Source organism: Oxyura jamaicensis, chromosome 14 (assembly GCF_011077185.1).
Source record: "Oxyura jamaicensis isolate SHBP4307 breed ruddy duck chromosome 14, BPBGC_Ojam_1.0, whole genome shotgun sequence".
Lineage (NCBI taxonomy): Eukaryota > Metazoa > Chordata > Aves > Anseriformes > Anatidae > Oxyura > Oxyura jamaicensis.
The window spans coordinates 10,336,216-10,356,167 of NC_048906.1; the positions used below are offsets into that span (position 1 = coordinate 10,336,216).

General features: G+C 42.9%; 1 protein-coding gene and 1 long non-coding RNA gene across 4 annotated transcripts in view; one reads left to right on the forward strand and one right to left on the reverse strand.

Moving 5' to 3' along the window:
* The window catches only part of SHISA9 (shisa family member 9), a 182,995-nt gene extending 176,804 nt beyond the window's left edge, over positions 1-6,191 (forward strand). For both annotated transcript variants that reach the window (XM_035339590.1, XM_035339589.1), the window contains one exon: positions 3,477-6,191. In XM_035339590.1, the coding sequence (XP_035195481.1) occupies positions 3,477-3,847 (371 nt within the window). In that variant the 3' untranslated portion in view covers positions 3,848-6,191. The remainder of the gene's footprint in view (positions 1-3,476) is intronic.
* LOC118174319 overlaps positions 1-19,952 on the reverse strand; it is a 304,126-nt gene that overhangs the window by 178,442 nt on the left and 105,732 nt on the right. The gene's annotated exons all lie outside the window — the stretch shown is intronic.

Consider the following 19,952-nt stretch of genomic DNA (forward strand, 5'->3'; position numbering starts at 1 on the left):
AAAAAAAAAATAGAGGGAAAAAAAAAAAAAAAAAGGAACTTCCTGAGATTCACAGTTGATTTTTAAAGTAGTTGGTGTCAGGATACTATAAGTGTTTTTCTTGATAAAATATTTGTTACAAAACTATGCTCAATGTTACACTTCTGAATTTTCCCTGCTTTGAAAATTAAAAATTATAAGAATGTTTGTATATTATGTTAGCATCAGTCTACTTACACTGGGGCATAGCACAGTGGTATTGTCAAACCTATAATCTAGTCATTATGCAAAAATGAGGACTCCTTCAAGACTTGCCAAAGCCCTTTTGAACAATTAACGATTTGGTGTTAGCAGTGCTCCTTTTGTGCCACCTATTTGACAGAATGTTGTTTTCTACACTGGTATTTCCCCCCAGCACACTCAATCTTGCTACATGTGCCTACCTGTAGCTGTGAAAAGCATGCTGAAAGAAGCCAATTTTAAAGAGGTTGAAACACAAGATAGAAGGGCTGGCTCTCACTACTAGCATTTAACTCCCAGCCATACATAAGAAATTCTCAGGCAGAAACCTGGAAAGCATTATTTGACCAGGACAGGCACAAAGAGCAGCTCTGCCATACTATCACTGCCATAAATGCATGCTGTCAGCCATACATCCTATGTTTGCCAGCTTTCTGCTTTACTTTCCCTGTGAGGATTTACAGACCAAAGCCTGGTTTGTTCCCCTCCATCTCAGTTTCCAGACAACAGCCCTAGAAAGCACCTACAGACTAAACTAGTTAGAACAAATTTGTGCAACCACATACACAGAACTAACCATTTCACTTTCTGTACGGCCTTCCCTAAGAAAAAAAGAATTGAAAATCTTACACAGAACATGGCATAAACAAGAGCAAAAGTGAGCTCACAGCTGGCTGGCAGGCACAGCCCTTGTGAGGCTGTTCTCTTCCTTGCTCGGTTTTTACAGAAACTAAGGAAGTAGCTTGAGCTTGTTGGGGACTTTTGCACTTGCAATAGATAAAAATGGCACAAAAAATCGTGATGCAAATATCTGCAATGTTTTAGATCACTATCTAACTGCACCATAAGTGTTCTTTCTCTAAACAGATATTGTTATTTACTTTGCAATTGATCATCAAAGACCTTGGTTATGCCAGACAAATTGCTGCAACTTAACTAAGATCAAATTAAAAGTACAAATGTAAAATTTTACTCTCCACTTTTATTACATGAGATTAATTTTTAATTTTTCTATGCAAATTAAACCAATTTAAACATGAAACAGGGACACAAATGTATCTATATTAAGAGTTGGACATAATTAACTCGGCTGAATTTAAATTACATAAACTAGTGTGACTTTTCATATGTTGACAAGGATATAGAGGCTTGCATCCCTAACCTGCTGACTTGCAGTGTCTTTGAAGTATTATTTATACAAATAAATACTTGTGTATATTCACAATATATTTTTTGCAACTATTTTTCGAAATGAATTTTTGGTAGCAGAAACATTCATGAGAAATTAGCAATATAGATTGCATTTCCTTCCTGATTTTATTCAGTTTGTATATAAAACTTTTATGTGTGCGTGTGTGTGGCATTCAAGGAATTTTAAGAAATGAAACCAAACAATTCACAGTCAGAATTAGCAAAGGTTTTTTGCAATTGCCCATCCTGTACTGAAATTAGAGTAGGCCATTACCTATCTTCTGTAATTTGTTTAAAACTGAAGACACCTGTATCCTATAGAAAAGCATTCGCTCACCAATTAAAAAAGAGACAGATGGAGATGGGTAAAGCATGCAAAGCCTTATTATACAGTGCAGACAAGCAATTTCAGTTCATCTAAGAGGAAACACCTCTTTAATGACAAAATTAAAGATTTAAGATCAAAGCCCAGTCATACAGTCATTACACAAAAAATGTCATCAGATGATAAACTGCAACTGCTGTTGGTAATATTCCTTCCCCTTGAGGTGCCAAAACAAGGGAGATGCAGAACTGAAGCCTGATCTTGAAGATTAATGTGGTGCTCATGGAAATTTCACTACCTTGCATAAGGATCCAGTCCAGAACTAGAGAGGAGACAATTTAGAGTGCCACAAAAGCCTCCTAGCAATACTGGGAAGAGAGAAAAAGAGGGACAATAAACAAAACAGTGCAGGGAATTAAAATCCTACTTGTCCTGAAGGCAAGTGGTGCTGAGCTATACATAGATATATACTAAACTTCAGCAGAGAAGCCTTATCTTTTGTAGCTTCAAGGAAAATGGATCTAGCTGGGGCACAGCAAAAGTCAAATCCCAGCTGACACTGTCACATACTCAAGGCACACCACAGATGACCGATGTACCACTGTGTTAGTTAATCTATATACTCGGCCCTATCTGAAATCCACATCTAGATTTTTGAAGGGGGTAAATAAACCCTCTTTACGTATAAGTAAGCTCTTAAAAATGAAATTCAGTTACACTTCCCCTAAGCCCCTGATGCTCAATCTCAAAATTTAAATGAATTCCTGGGCTGCTGCGGAATGCCTTCAGCTTCCTGAGTATGGTTCATACTTTTAAGCAAGACGAAATAAATGCCAGCCACAACAACAATTGAAGTTGAGCAAAAGCATACACTTGTACAGGAAATCGCAGAGGGCAAAATCCTTATTTGAGAACTGCAATGCTGTATTTGTTGGCTGAGCTGTTGCTGTATATCATAGTGGCACTGGCCCTGGAAAATGATGTCAGGACTGGGAATTTAAGATTTTCATTGTCTGTAAAATCACAGTGTAAATACCTAACCTTCAGCAGCGCAAGTATTTGCAGGCCCATAAAGCATAAGTGAACTTCCAAGCATTCAGAAGTGATCCCATTCTTTATTTTGCCCTGAGGCATTACTCAGCATAAGGTGGTTCTCCTCACACAGCTGGACCTTACAACTGGCTCAGCTAAACATCCAACCACCCCTTGCACGTAAAGGATGTTCTCCGGTGCAACAGGGCATCCCAAGATGTCTCTGCATTTCAGAGAAAGCCTGTACAATTCTGAAAAGTTCCTAAACTTTCTATGCTATGTGAGAGGAGCAGCAGTGTGATCAGCAGAATGGTAGAATCGCCTTTATCCCTTGGTTATCCAAAATGAATTACAGAAGACCTTCTAAAAGTGCCTTTCATGCAGTAGCAGTGCAAGTGTAGTAAGATCCACAGGACATGTCCCCATAGTAATATGCATAACCCGAGTGATTTGGCCAGGGACAGTCTTTTGCTAAAGGACAGCAGGTTTTTGTCTGCATATACATCCACATAATGCCTAGCATAATGCCATCCACAGACATACTACAGAGAGAAAATCAGGGGGAGGGGGTGGCATGGATTTCTTCTGCTGACATCCCTGTAATTGTATCTGCTCCACAGATGACTTGTGTGTGACCTATTACAAACTGCCCAAGAGTTTCCTGTGTTCAACTAACTTTTTGTTCCCTCCCCCTTTTTAATCCAAACAGCTGACAAAGTCAACGATGACTTCTATACCAAACGCCGCCACCTTGCAGAGCTGGCTGCCAAGGGGAGCCTGCCGCTCCACCCAGTGCGCATAGATGACGACAGAGCATACACAATCGACAGTGGCCTAACCAAACAGAACGGGCAGAAGTCCAAAATGGCAAAGATCCACACACACCCATTAGGCTACAATTCCCATTACAAGACCTGGGATCCCAACGACCAGTCTCTTAGACGGCAAGCGTACGCAAACAAGGGAAAGCACGGTATGGGCGACCCGACGTTAAGCGACCCACTGACAACCCGGAGCCAGCATTATTTGGGCCCACAGCCATACTTCATAACCAACAGCAAGACAGAAGTAACTGTTTGAGTTTTTCTTTCATTTTTTTTTTTTTTTAATTTTAAAGAAATCCTTTAAAAATCACACACAAAAATACACACACAACACAAACACTTAACTGAAAGGCAAAAAATAAATTTAAATATAAAAAAAGAAAAAACAAAAACATAGGAGTGGAAAGAAGGAAGGAAGGAAAGGAGGAAGGAAGGAAGGAACTTCCACCTGGACACGCTTGGTACCCAGCCAACTGCAGACCGAAGAGTGGGTTAATACCATTCAGCAATACACACTGAAGGTTGAATTATAAACTCCATTTGTATTTCACAATGGAACACAAACCCTTGTGACTAAATTTTTTTACTTGAAACTAAAATCCATGATGAGAAGTAGCACAATCTAGAGAAACTTTATGTCTGCCGAAACATTTACTCTATGCTCCTGCCTTGAGACAGAGGAAGAAAGAGAGAACAATACACTGTAATATATTATTTCAGTGAGGAATTTTGTATAAAACCTATTAACAATCACTAGACCTGTGAAAAGCCAAGACCAAGTATCTTGGTACAACCCCTAACATCTATTACTGTATACCATCCTATAGAAAGCGCAAAAAATATATATACAATAAAGGACAAAGACTCCTTTCATCTGGAATTCAAGAAGACTGTTACGATTAAGAGCATGTGGGACCTTTCTGGCTGGTAGAGAGTTCTGAGGGATGATAACAAACATCAGAAGATTTTATTTGTTTACTTTGTTTGATTTGAAATTTTTGGGAACCTCCAAAATAAGAAGAGAGATATCATGTGATGCAGAAAGCTGCTGGAGGAATAAGGGCATCAAAAAATTCCTCTCAGTCCTCCTGTTTTCAGGCAGATGGTGACAATTCTCACTTTGCAGACTGTCAGGACTCTTACTTCACCTAAATGTTTTGCCTATCTTCAACTGCTTCAGACTGAAAATAAGCGTGGGTGGTGCCTTTACTGTATTACTATTGTTCAATGACAGTCTTGTTTCTCAAAGTGGCCCCTCTGTTCCTTTACTCTATTTCCTCATGTTTTGCTAAGGATGACAAGGGTTCTGTCCTGCTCAGCCTCCTCTGTTTGTCCTGAAGGGGAACTGGACTACATCTCCATGCAGTGGTTGCACAGTCAAGACTATTGAGTTAGCCCCTCCATTTTCCCAACTTAAACTTTTTCCCTCTAGTCTCTCATTTTGTATTTGCTTTTAGCCATAGTAGTTCTTCTTTGTAGTTCAATTAAATGTTATATGGTATATTGTCTCTATTGTTTGGCTTTCTATGGTGGCGTTCCCTCTTGGCAGACTATTTGATGGAAGAGTCTACTGGACTAGCCTCAGACGTCAAAGAGGTCTGGGTTTAAACTAAACAAACAACTGGACTCGTGGTTTTGGCTGCGGCTCTGATGAGCTGGATGCCTTGTTTGTATGAGTAAAACCGCTCTTGAATTGGGCCCTGGTAGCAGCCTCGTGGTCTTGGGCCTGTAACGCCTCTGCACATCCACAGAGAGGTAAACAGAGCTGGGATGGGCAGGCAGTGCTGCACCAGCCCGACGGCAGGCAACGCACTCAGTCTTTCACTTAAATTCCTGCCCTTCCCCCAGAACAAGTCATTTGGCTGAATCCTAACTAGCTATCTTACTACAGCTGAATTCTCACCAGCTGTCAATTCTTCTTGAGATTAGTTTTGGAAGAGTATGCAGGGAGGAGTGAGAGCTGTTATGTTGTAACAAGAATTGGAAGTGGCATTTCTTACTGTACTCAACTGACTGGCAGTGTTTCTTCTTAGTCTGAAGGATGCAAGGGCTAAGAATTTGAAATATGATTAAGTGGAAAGACCATTTTTTTAAGCTATCTCGAGATTGATTTGCATCCTGAGAGCACCGGCACCCCTCCATAAGTGTGCTGCTAAATTGTATGATCATATGTTTTAAGACTATCAGAAGTGGACAAAGCCCATGGGACAAATACTTTGCACACAACCCAGACTCTCCATTATCTTACTTTTATTCCTTTAATTTTTATTGCCTTCACAACTGGCTGACTTAATTTGACCTTTTATGGAATGTTGCTGTTGATCCATATGCTTTAGATACACATTACAGCTGCACTCTAATTCACACAGGTTTCGTGTAACTTGAGCATATTTTATGTGGAAATATTTTAGTAACTGTATGTTCTGTAAGTAAAGCTGTGTTAATACTTGTTAACTACAGAGTTTATGATACCAATAATACTTCCTACAATAAAAAATGTTTGTTTGTTTTTTAAGAATGTTTATTTGTAAACATATGTATTCACTATATTAATATGAATTTCTTACCTGGCAATAAAAACTGATTCTATGTGAATCCAACTTGCTGGCTCGTTCCTAAGCTTTTATCATTGAGTCAATTTTTGAGAATTAACTGAGCTTCTGGAACCTTTCACTGAAGCCAGCAGTGTTCATCTCAGCACGTATGATGGCTTGATTCTGCTGGTAGTCATGTGAACAGGAGGTAATTTGGAAAGCAGACACGTCATACATATTACGTATGTGCAATGTATGCTACACGCAACGTAACAATACATACCAGGTGTGCGTGCCTTGCAAAGTTCCATGTGACACAGTTTGTGTCACTTGATCAGTTAAATTACAGTTTTGAGGACAGAAAAAGAAGGTAAGAATGCGTAGGTCCAGATGCTGTTCCTCATGACCGCACGGGAGTTTTGCAGTAAGCTTCAACTGCTTCCTGGGACTGGAGCTACCCAGCAAGCACAGATGAAACACTGGTGTACATTGCTTCAGATTTTTTATACTTTCACTACAGAAAAACCTGTACACAACATCTGTTCACCACAGAAATGTCCTTTATAGGTTCTCATTACTACTAATGGCTCATAAACCTGACCGTGAACAGAACCCTCTGAAGAGGGGAGTGTTTTAGTAGCTTCTTCTCTTTGCTTTGCTGCAGTGATATTGGGTGAATTTCAGAAGAAACAAGGAATCAGGATACCTAGCTAGCTTCAGAATCAGCTCAGTGCATGGTTTACTGCAAATTCTTTAAAAAATTAATTTATCATTCCTGAGAAGCCATGACACTTATCAGTGTCAAACAAACTCCAAAAATCCCAGTTCCTGCCTTTACAACCTAACATCAAAATATCAGAAAAGACATAAAGCATATGCTAGTCCTTACACAGGTCCCATGAGTTATCTCACATCCATCAACATCTTTCCAGACCCGCAAATAACCCAGAGTTAGGAAGGCACAAAATCACCACATACCTCAACCTCATCCCATCTGCAAGTTGTGGGATGCATACCTTAACTTCTGCTACGCTGATTGTTTTCATTTGCCTTTCAGCTTCCCTCCTCACGACCTCTGGAGTTTTCAAACATGCTCTTTCTCAGATATAACTGTCTACTTCTTTTCTCTGTTTGTCATACTCACCCAGCTGCACTGAGTTTCTCTTCTATGCACCATATTCTTTCAAGTGCGCTCCCCACTAAACCATTAATAGTCTCTTCCTGGACAAGACAATAAGCATCTCTTCTCTGGATCTGCCCTCTGAAAGCTTGCTCCTAGCTCCCCTCCACAGACTTGTGTCACATCCTTTTATCTTCTCCATCTTCATTTGTGGCCATTTGATTTAATTTAATAATTAAATCTCATTTTCTCTGCCAATTTCTCACCTGTTTTCCAGGACATGTTCTTACTGTTGCAAATTTAAAGCTGATCTTATTCGCGTTTAAGTTCTTTGGGCAGCCTATACCTATTAATTGTTACACTGACTATATAACAATTTTTGGTGGGAAAGCCATATGACGAAGTCTATTGTTTATATATGACTTCAGATAACTTTTGTAAGTTATATCGATATTAATACAATGCATATTTTTGGTAGTGCCGATGCCATGCTAGCTTGGGTATGAAAGCTACTTTCAGCCGCAAAGGATGGATGAAAGCCCTGTTCATGTAAAGTTATACAACAACTTGTTCTATGGATTGTTTCTAAAATACTATTACGTGGTCAGTAAGAAATAGCTTCCAGAACACATTTAAATCCTAAGTAAAAATAAATAAATCCTTTATTAGTTCAATAATGAAGTCCCAAAGGAGTAAAACTATTATTAACACTGTTGGCTATATTAAATATCAGGAACTACTCAGAAAATTCCTGGTAAGTAATCCTCTATAAGCAAGAGTGATTTGGAAGAATAATGTCTGAGGTTTACTGATCATAGATAAATTTATGGATTCACTACTAGTTTTGCAGAAAATACAGCATATAACAGCACTATTCTACAAGTCACCCGGAGGACCAGTCATAACACTGTTCCAATTTACAAGGGGTGACTTACACTTGCATTACATTCCCATTGGGTTCTGACCACTCCGTCCAGCTGCCACCCACGTGAAGAGGCGAGATGCACGAGATGATCCTTCACGTCATACTCTGCAGTTCCCACTATGGGTAGCCCACAGAAGAGCATGCAAGTCTTACCAGGTGGCTTAGGACTCAAACTCAAGCTTATTGCTAGTGTTTGCCCAATAAATAAGCAGTGTTTTCAGTTCACAGGCTTAATGTCAAGGAGCAGATAACTCACATCTCACAAAGAAGAGATGAAGAAAGAGGCTGGGCAATATCAGTTTACCATTGGACCTTGGATTATTACTCTCCAAGCGCGCCTCTTGCAGCACTCGCACGCTGCTCTAGCAAACTGCACAATCAGCCCAGCTGGCTCTCCTGCTATACATTGTCTAGGACCATGTTTAGGAGGGTAATGGCAGATGAGTGTGACTAATGAGGGAAGATAAACTTCAATGTTTTATGCTAAAACACTAAATCAATTCATTTGAAAAATGTGACATAATAGCACATTAATCTCAGCCTACAGATGGGAAAAAAAGAAAAGAGCCAGCAAATGCTATTACAGCTAAAACCTCAGGGGAAAACTTTCAATGTAAACACCAACATACAGCTCTAACTTGAAAAGCGGCTGTAAAAAACAATTCTTGGAATTCACACTTTGTGCTTTAGAAATTCCCAGACTTGAATTTGCTCAGTCTGCAAGTAAGCTGTGTCCTCTTACCCGCCAACCTGATCTGGAACGTTAGCATTAAACCAGGACTTTCCTCCCCATCCAGCTGCACTAATGAAAGTTGGGGCCAAATTAGGATTCTGTTTGTATTCCGCATATCTGCAAAAGCTACAGGCAGACCAATGCAGCTGACTGGACACAGTAAATGCTTCTGCAGAACATGCACCATGAACAATTTGACACACCTCACTCAGCTCTGCTGGCTCTACTGGGTTAGCAAAACATGTGATAGATGCACTTGTCACCAGTGCCAACAAACTACTCTTCTTGACACTGGAAGGAAATCAGTCGCTAGTTTTCAGGCTTTTTTCTACATCATAATCTGCCAAATAAAAGATGTCTGAACAGTCCAGGGCTCCCTCTCCATTCTAGGACCCCACTCTTCTGGCAAGGTAACAGTAACTTCAAGAGTAAAAGTAACTTCAAGAGCAACACTCTCCCTTCATTTTCACTTCATTTTCCACCCTCAGAGTTTAGGCTCCCTTTCTGGGAAGCAGAAGCAATGAATGCCAGCTTACTTGAGGCTGAGACAGCTCTAGAATCCTCATCTGTCACTGCTGCTCTCCTTCACTTAAGTGAAAAGAGAGAGCCACTACTTGTACCCAGGTGCATGAGGCAATGTTATGGCAGATCTGGACCTTCACTGGTGCATGACGAGGGTCTTTGTCATCTACATTTCTCTGCAGGTAACTTGAGGACAATTTTACATCACAAAACTGTTAAAATGTTACATTTTTTTTCTTACTAAAGGTAGAGGAATTTGTATATATATATATATATATATTTGTCTATTCAGGACTTCAGCTTTCTGCTATTATACACAGAGCCGCACCTTGTCTGTTAAGTCAACACGAGCTTGCTTCGCTTAGCAGCTTCTCCCGCATTTAATTTGAGGCATCACTGCCTGTTAATAGGGGTTGATGTTTCACTGGCAGAGTTCATCGTCTGAACTTGCCCACCAAGTGTTGTATGCATCCCTAGAAATAAATAAGGCTGGAAGCACAACAAGCTATCAGCAGTGATGATTTCCAGTCAAGAGAATATGTCAGGCAGTGCAGCTGCTCGGCCTGAGGTTCAGCTACTAACCAGCACTGAAAAATGGGAATAATCACCAGGCTTTTGAGTGGTCATTGGCAGGATTATTTTGTCAAGGAAATGAGTCTTACCAAGCAGCAGGTGTGTCAGTGAAGTCACTAATGCTGCCTGAGCAGCAGCACGTTCTTATCTTTACAGCATGCAGTTGTTGGCCTCGTTTTCACTCTCCAGTATTTGGGCTCACACTAACATTTTGATCGCAGCAGTTATTATTTGAGAGACCTTTGCCAATGTGAATGCATATAATTCCCCAAAGTAATTGGTCCCCAAGGGAAAGAGCACTTTACCTGTTACTATTTCGTTAAGCAATAAAATCATAAAATACCATAATTGTGCTCTTTTTCTCCACCTCAGGTGAAGAGAAACTAGGTTTCGCTTTGTCCTTAACAGTTCCTTACAAGGGTGAGGAGAAAGCTGAAGGATGACTACTCTTCTATTAAGAATCTCAAGTTTTCAAGGCACTGTTATACTTCAGTAGGGATTTTTGCTAGGCGCTCTGCAGGGGATAGCACTGACTGCTGAGCGCAGAGACTTCCTGTTGACTCCCTCACACACTGTGAATGAAAACAATCGTGCAATTGAAATACACAGACTGGACTGCTGTTGCCTTAGTACTGCCTTTACCATATGCCACATGTATTTCACAGGAATGTACTACGGTTGTTGTTGGTGGTTACAAAATTAAATGCAACTCAGGAAAAAAATAAGAAGGCTTCAAACACATCCACTGTGCACCCAAAATAAAACAGCTCCCTCCAAAGCTGTCCGCCTGGCCCTTTCAGAGCTCTCGCCGAGCTGGCCCACATGGCTGGGGTAGCTGACGATGTGTCCTAGAAAGTGATTGCAGTAGTTACTTCCCACTGCTCAAGTCAGGAGAACCGTGCAGTTCAAAACTGATGTTCTCTGGAGAACTCCTACAGTCTTCTTCAGCATCCCACCACACACCTCTCTTAGGCTCTCAACTTCCGTAACTACGTAGTAGTCTCAGAAAAAAAATAAAATCCCTCTCCATGTACACCAGTACGTGCCTGCACACACACATATTGCAACCTTTTCCAAATCCATTTTGTGAACTTGGGAGCCTGCCTCCCTAAAGCATTTGTGTTTGCAACCATCAAAGATTAACACTGCTTTGGAAAATCCACCTAACTGCCTGGCTACATTTCAGGGGCCTTAAATCACTTTGAAGATGGGATCTGTATACCTGATTTACTTCCATGCTTTTGAAAATGAAATACTAAAGGATGTGACATTCTAAAGAAGACATAGTCTAAACTTTAGGGATGAAAAGTGTCCTTCAATGCTGTAATGTATTTTACCATTACTGCTTGGGGAATGATAATACTAAGAGTGATAGTGAGCAACTTGACAGGATCCATTAAGGCAGAGACAGCTTGTGTATGCTGTTATGTGCAAGGTTCTGTACAAGCCTGCCTATGCAGAGCAAACTGTTCTGGTTTCTACTAACAGTGATTTGTAAGGTTGTTTCTTTCTGTTCTAAGAGATGCATCTAAAAAGCATCATGCTAAGAGTACTCATAACAGAGGCGCCCTGTTAAACAGAGCAGGAGGTACAACACTGTATGGCGTGGCTCTAACAGCAAAAGCCCTGACCCTGCACTGCTGAATTAGTAGCAAGCTTGTCAGTGTGCAGATGTTAAAACCAAAACCCACAAAAGCACAAATTCACTCACCTCTTCAACAAGCAAACCTTTTTAGGCTCCACTACAGGTGTTTTTTTTTTTTTTTTTTTTTTAATCAGACAACTAAATGGTATATGAAAGGGGATGTGACAGGTACATGACAGGAGCACACACATCTCCTGGCCTCAGTCACTGCTGAGACTGCATTTCAACAGAATAATAGCTGCAATATTGCCTGGTAGCAAAATGCAATTATCCTGCCAGGATCTCATCTGCTTGGTTGTCTTGTAACTTTGACACAGCACATAATGAGTAGGGAAAACTCCATCCTCAGGATGCTGCTTGGCTCCAACGGGAATGTCCAAAACCCCATGTGAAAGAGAGCCACTGTGGCCATTAGGAAAATAAGGTCTGCATAAAATCATCAAAGTTCAGGTACAAAAGTTATCACTTTCTAGAGATAGCATCACAATATACATTGAAGCTTGAGGCTCAGTTCAAAATTAATTTCCATTTGCTACATGGCTTCTTAGAAACTCCTGCCTTAAAAGCTTCTTTGACTTTTAATTAATATTTGACTGCTTACCTGTTACAATATTATTCAAGCTTCTACACAAAATTAGAATGCCACACTAAGCACAAGTATCCCACATGCCGTTAATTCACTGTGTATAATTTATTGTATTATTATTAGTTGAGATTGTATTGTCCACAGACAACAGTGTTAGATTAAGTATTTGGCAGGAAACCCCTTTTACAACCCCTAGATTTACTCAATTCAGTTATTTTGGGGGTTGCACTTCCTTGACAGGTTGGTAACAGAAAAAATTACTGTGTTAAAAATTCCTATATACACTACAAAATCTATTCTGTCATTTTTTTTTCATAATAGGAAAATTTGCAAGAAGATCATGTCTGTGTGGAGTGAGAGTGAAGAGGTGAAGGAGAGGAGATGCTACTCTTAAGTAAAGAGATACTGTCAAGTCTTTAGCAGCCCAAGTTCCATTCTCCCTATCTGTATTACAGCCACAAGCATTGTATAACAATACTTTCTCATACAAAAGTACTACAGAGACTGAAGTGAAGCATTTAATCAACTCCAGTGAAAGATGAAGCTGACTTTCTATTAAAGGCTTTTCAGCAATGTCTATTATATCTGTTCACTTTCAATGATGACCTTTTAGGATGGGTCCCAGTTTCAGAAAAATACAAGAGACAAAACTGCACGGCTATTCTTTGTAAAACACCACAGTAATTGTTAACCTTGAATACTCTTTTCTATTTTCTTATCTGAAAATGCAAGGAATATTTGTTGCACCTCTTACATCTACACCTACATACGTACCTACATATATGTGAAAAGAAGCAGCAAAAAAGAGACACGGAGCAGATAGTAAGGTGCACTACACCTTCCACGTATGCTATCAGTGTTAAAGAACATTAGCCAAAGGGTCTGTTACCAACATTAACTGCAGCAAGCTTGCATTAATACAGAAACAGAACCATTAAGGTTGGAAAAAAGCCCTTATGATCATCAGGTCCAACCATCACCTAACACAAGTCCACTGCTAAACCATGTCCCTTAGCACCAAGTCTCTTAAATACTTCTGGGGATGGGGGCTCCACCACCTCCCCACCACCTTCCAGGGCAGCTGTTCCAATGCCCAACCACCCTCTCCATAGAGAAATTCTTCCTGGTATCCTACCTAAACCTCCTCCGGTGCAATTTGAGGCTGTTACCCCACATCCCATCACCGGTCCCCTGAGAAAAGAGACTGACACACTCCTTGTCAGAACCTCCTTAGGCAAAGGGCATTAACTTTATAAAGAGGTTATGTTATTCTTCCCTCTCTTCTCTGCATTGGCTTTGGGTTTTGATTGGTTGTTTCTGTTTGGCTGGTACGCTTTGTTAATATCAGAATGGCCATATTCCCATCAATAAACAGAAAACTAAGGAAAAGACAGATTATCAGAAATGCCTACTAGATCAAGAGAAAGGTTACAAAAATGAAGAGGTGACTAAGACTGCAGCAAGAAAAGTGATATAGAATTGATAGCACTGCCTGTTAATAACTACAGAGGTTTAACACAATCTGCTAATTTCCCCTTTGTCAGCCACAAAAGGGAACCACATGAGATATACCATAATAAACAGAGATTTTTTTTCCCTCTTGGAGATCATAAGTCTCCAGAACCTGTGGCATATATGTTCACTTACACTCAAGCTGTTAATACATATGAGTGAGAAGAGAACCAGTATTTTTATCAATGTGGAATAGCAGCTGAGACAGACAACACAACCTCCGCAGAGGGACACATCCATATGTTGCACAATAATGAATGCCAGAAAAATAATAGAGCGTAAGGGCTTCTCTTCAATGATTCTATTCAAAGGGATTTTAACTAGAGGTCAAAAAATATTGTCCATAAAGGTTCTTCAAAAACGGACATAGCATTAGAAAAAAACATTTGGAAAGTTCACACTCTACGTTAATCCCCAGACCTGCTTTTATTACCCAGTTGGGACGTACGCTACCTCCTGCCAAAGCCGTATCCCAGGCCTTGCCATGCATATACTATATTTTTGATCTCTTCTGTTGCCTAGTAAAGGTTTTTGAATTTGCTGCCAATTCAACCCCTGAAGCACAGATGGGAATAAAAAGCATCTTATCTCCAAGCATACTATTCCATATCATGTTTTCTACTATTTTCAAGCTGTACAATCTCTCAAGCTGTATGACATGCCTGTTTCCCTTGGGAGACTATTTTGCATACACACAGAATCCTAATACCCCCTGTGCATACTCCTGCATATAAAGCTTGAAGATGTGGTAGAGTAAGGAGCCCTCTGCTTCTCATCTATTTTCATCTCCTGCTCTCAGCAAGAGGAGGAGGATTTGCCAGAAAGCTGTTTTATAGGATTCTCATCCAAAACTTCAGACTGATGGAGGTGCTAGCAAGAAAGACACTTTTGGCTCTCTATTGGTGAGCAGAGAAAATATCTCCTGGAGCATCCCGATCAGAGGTGCAGATTTCTGTCCTGTGTTCAACCAATGACATCTCAAAAGTCAACTGTTCATTCCTAATGGCAACATGTCCAACCAAGAAGATGGCAAGTAGCACTAGATACCATGCACTTTACCAAGACTTCTGATTCTGTCTTATCTCCCATTTTCATAAGAAATTTGGGAAATGGGGGTTAAATTAGCCTGCTGGAAAGTATGGCCATAACAGAACAACATTGTTACCAGTAATCCTCTAAAATGAACCACAAAGAGAAATCAAGAAGCTTTCTTCTAAAGTTTACTTCTAAATATCAAACTATATTTATATTTCACTGTCTAAGTCAGTAAGGAAAAGTGTTGCTCCCACCGAATTAAAATGGAAAGGTAAAATAAGAATCAAAAAGTGTTTACCAATTAGGAGTGGTGGAGTAAAATAAGCAGGATGCAGAACCAAGGGTTAATGCATAGCAGTCATCACATATTTTAAGCAGGAGTTAAGAGCACAGACAGACAAGTTTGGGAAGAACAACTCAGGCAGCAGATCTGCAAAACAGGGGTCTGGGAGTTACATCATGATACAAACTGAATTATGAGTCAAGAAAATCAGACAGGCCAAATAGAAAAATCACATCGAGTAATCTTCCCACTCTGCTCAGCTGTAATAAAGCCTCAGCTGAATACTGTGCCAAGCTTTGGCTATCAAGATTCCAGAAATAGCCCTGGGGGTGCAGCAGGAGCTGGGAGGGGACAGCCCCAGGACAGCTGACCCCAACTGGTATTCCGTACCATCTGGCGTCATGCTGAACAATTAATATGGGGGGGCTGGCCGGGGTGGGGGGACCCGCTGCTCAGGGCTAGGCTGGGCATCGGTCAGCGGGTGGTGAGCAATTGCATGGGGCATCACTTGTTTGTACGCAACGATTCCTGAGAGTGGCCTTGCAACGGCATCAGCCAGCAACCTCCGTGCTCATGGGGGAATCCCATCAGGGTTCCCGGACTTCTCTCTCCTGCTTCTCTCAAGGCTTGCCCGACCCCACGGATGGAGTTTCTGCGGCAAGGTTGAGGTAGCAGGCTGGGGGGATGCAGAGGTGGGCTCTGTGAGAAGAGACCGGGGGCTGCCTCTTCTCATGCCAAGCCCCCATCAGCTGCCTGGGCCTCCTCCTGCAGACCCCTGAGCCCGAGGCCTCAGCTGTCGTGTGACGGGCTGGTGCAACAGCCCCAAGGCAGCCAGGCTCTCTCCGCTCCTCTCCCTGAGGGCGGCGTGCAGCAGAGATGCCCCCTGCGCAGTCTCCAGGACTGCATGGGGGTGCAGTGAGGGACGGGGAAGGAAGACCCAAATACCACTGGAAGTTCACTGGTCTTTATTGGCGGCCCGGAGACGAACGCAGGCCGGCTGCGCTACGCTGTCTCCACTTCCTCCACCGGCAGGACATCCATCTTGGCGGCTCCATCGACTGCCTCCTCTTGGGGTGCTCAGCCATGGGCAAGGAGCTGGGCCCAGCCTGAGGCTCCGTTTCACGCCAGGGCCTCCAGGAACGGCGTAAGCTGTACTTCCTCGTGTGCCTCCCAGGCCTGGCATCACAGTGAGGCTGTGCCAGCAATGCTGCAGGTGGCCCCACCTGCCTTGGCTGGATCTTGTCTTCTGGAGAGCTCACGTCCACGGGCTGCTCATCGTTCTCCGTGGGTGGCAACTGCACAGGCTGCACCCGCTGTTTCAGCCAGTCCCTGTTCACAGCCTGGCCGTTGTCCTTCGAGGGTGGCACATCGCCTGTCCTCCCCCATTTTTTCTCAGGGTCCCTCTGTGTGGGTTGGACATGGTCTTGCACAAGTGTCACCGTGATGTTCTGCACCCATTGTTTTGATGGATTGCAGTATGTGGGCTGGACGTTGTCCCGCGCTGGTGGCACCTTGATGGTCCTCACCCATTCTTTGTTGGGGTCCCCGGTCACGAGCTGGCCGTTGTGCTGTGATGGTGGCACCTTGCTGGTGTGCACGCATTTTTGCGGTTGGCCGCTGTTACTGGGCTCGCTGTGCTCTCCCACAGGTGGCACCACAATGGTCTGCACCCTTTGATTTACCTGGTTGCCGTGTTCTGGCTGTCTCAGGGACTGGGTCTTGTCTTCTGCAGGCGTCTCCTTGACAGTTTGCACCCATTTGGTTGCTGGGCCCCCGTGCCTTCTTTGGAAGTTGTCTTCCAGAGCCGGAACCTCGCTGGTCTGCCCCAGTTCTTTCGGTGGGTACCTGCTCTCGGGCCGCGTGATCTCTTGCACAGGAGGCACCGTGATGTTCCGCACCCGCTTGCTGGGTCGGCCTCCGTGCCTCGGATGGCATTTGTCCATGCTGGGGCGCACCTGATGGTTTTGCACCCATTTATTCAGGTTGCTCCCCTCCACCTCTGGGTCTTCATCCATCCGTGGTTTTTTAGCAGGGGGTTGCCACTGGAGGTCCTCCCTCTCTTGGCTCCGCTTCCTCTTCACCCCCACCTGCACTCGTTCCTCCATTCTAGGACACCAAATGCACATTCTAGGTGCGCACCGCTCCACCGCTGGGTCTTCATCCATCCTTGGACGTTTAGCGGGGGGTTGCCACTCGAGGTCCTCCCTGTCTTGGCTCTGCTTTCTCTTCCTCCCCACCTGCACTCGTTCCTCCAGTCGAGGACGCTTGGCAGGGGGTTGCCATCGGAGGTCCTTCCTTTCTAGGCTGTGTCGCCTCTTCTCTGCGTGACGCACCACTCGTCTCATTCTTCAGGCTCAGCAGGACAGCACCCAAAGGCTAGCGATCCCTGCCTGAAGCTTCCCGGCACCTGGGCTGCTCCAAGTCTCCTCGGCGCTCCAGGAGCGAGTGGTGGCCAGCAGCAGGGCTGCCCTTTTTATAGGGCCAGGGACAATGGTCACCAAGGGCAACGGTGACATCAGGAGGCCGCTGTGGTGGCAGCCCAGGCACCATCACAGTGGCCTTCTGCGCTGGGTCTGGCTGCGATGGAGTTAACTTTCCCTACAGCAGCCCATACAGTGCTGTATCTGCACTTCTAGCTAGAGCAGCACCGGTATCACACCAGTGTTGTCTCTGCTGCTGAGCAATGCTGGCACCGCATCAGGACTCCCGCCAAGCCCCCAGGAGCCAGCAGGCTGGGGTGGGCAAGTGATGGGGAGGGGACATCCCCATGGCAGCTGACCTAAACCAACCAAAGGGATATTCCATGCCATGTGGGGTCACATGCAGCGATAGAAGTGCAAAAGTGGAAGGAGTGTGTGAAGGGGGGGCTCTCATGGTGGAAGCGTCTGTCCTCCCGAACAACCGTTACGTGTATTGAGGCCCTGCAGGGATAGGCTGGGTATCAGTCAGTGGGTGGTGAGCAATTGCATTATACATCAGTTGTTTCGTACACATTATTATTAGTAGTACTATTATTATTATTTTCCTGTCTTAAACTGTCTTTATCTCAACTCACAGGGTTCGCTTTCCTGTTTCTCTCCCCCATCCGAGAGAGGGAGGGGGGAGAGTGAGCAAACGGCTGAGTGGTGCTTCGCTGCTGGCTGGGTTAAACCACAGCACCTGAGCACTAGTGATGTTCAGCTAGGCCTCTCCTCCCCTGGCATCGCAGTGCTTTAAAAGGCTGACCTCCTCCTGCCTGCCACTCCTTAGAGTATTGGGTTTTTATCATTTAGCTCAGTGGAATTCAGCATTATCCTAGCAGAAGGCAGAGGCCCTAAGAGCAATACAGTAGTTCTGCTGCTTGTGACCACAGCACTTGTGAGAACAATGCAAGTGTTAAGCCAAGGGGGGTCAAAACGCAGGCAAGAAAACTGCTCTCAGAAGTACAGAGAGGGAGCTAATTGCCATATTGTTTTCAGCTCATCTCACAGGGTACATAAATACAGGGAAAAGAAAAAAAAAAAAAAAACATCAAAACCATAATCTCAGCTCAGAAGTAAGAGGCGAAAAGAGCAGGAAAGACTGAGTAGGAACAGAAGGGGACTTCATCAGGTAACAGGAAGATCCTGTGTTTAACTCTTATCACCTCTGTAGTCTTTCCCAAAGCACTTTTCCCTTCTCACCTCATCTAGAGGGAACTACTGCTAAGTGGGTGCCAACTCCAATATTCAAGTAACAGGGATCAGGGAAAGGCAAATGTACTGAGTAAGATTTTCTAGAGGTTCAGTACCAATGAGTATTTTCACTCATGACTTAGAGGACAGGCAATAGTGTACACTTGCAGAACGCAACAATTTGGGATTGCAAGTGCTCATAAGCCGTGACTGGAATTCAAATGGTCTTGATGAGCCAAGCTATTTCACACCACTGCAGATCAGCAACAGCACTGGCAAAGCGCTACTAGCACGAGGACATGAAAACCAGGCAAGGTAGGAAATGATGGGCTAAGAAGCTTTTCTGTAAAAAGATTTTGGGGTTATCATGTCACAGCGAAGGTAAACAATGTAATCCTTCTGACTCCTGTGGGTAATGCTTTAGCTGAAGTAGCATCCAGAAATTTATAAATGAACTTCAGAAATGGGAGAAAGCAACGGTCAGAAGATTAGAAAGTACAAAGATAAACACAGAAAAAACTGAGATAAAATAAAACTTTGTTAGTTTAGAGAGTATTCTTTCCATTTATTCTAGGGAAATGACAGCTACAGAGAGACGTGATTACATCTGTGTAAAGAGATGCTGAAAGAGGAAAATAATATGCCCCACTGGAGACAGGAAAAAATCTAGTTGGTATAAGGATGATTTAGTTAAGTATTAGAAGAAAAAACTTTTGAATGGCATGGAATGACAAGCAGTGAAATTGATTATATACAGAGGCTGTGGAGTTTCCAGTGCTGAATGATATTAAAGAAACATTGAACTGATTCTGTCAAGAATGATTTAGATATCATTGAACCCTTCTTGAAGAAGAAAGATGGATTAGATGATCTTTGAAAGTCCATTACGACTCTTCTATTATTTTTCCTTCAACGCCCACAGCAAAGGTGAGACAGAAAGTCTGTTCCCCTAGGAATGAGTCCTCTCTCATGTTTCTTTTGTCAGCGAGCAGCAAACGAAAGCTGTAATTAGTAATATACAGGTACCAGAGGTTTCCCCCAAATTTAGAGTTGTTACACCGCTGTTGCACATTGTTGCATAATGTCCCCATGACAGACTGATTCAGTATCTACAAGTGCATGTATTCTGACGCACTACAATGTCTGCAAAGAGAGACTCCCGAGGCACAGACTGTTTTAAGCGTGTTGTTACATATTACTGATATAAACATTTGACAGTAGTTCCTTCATTTCATGTCCC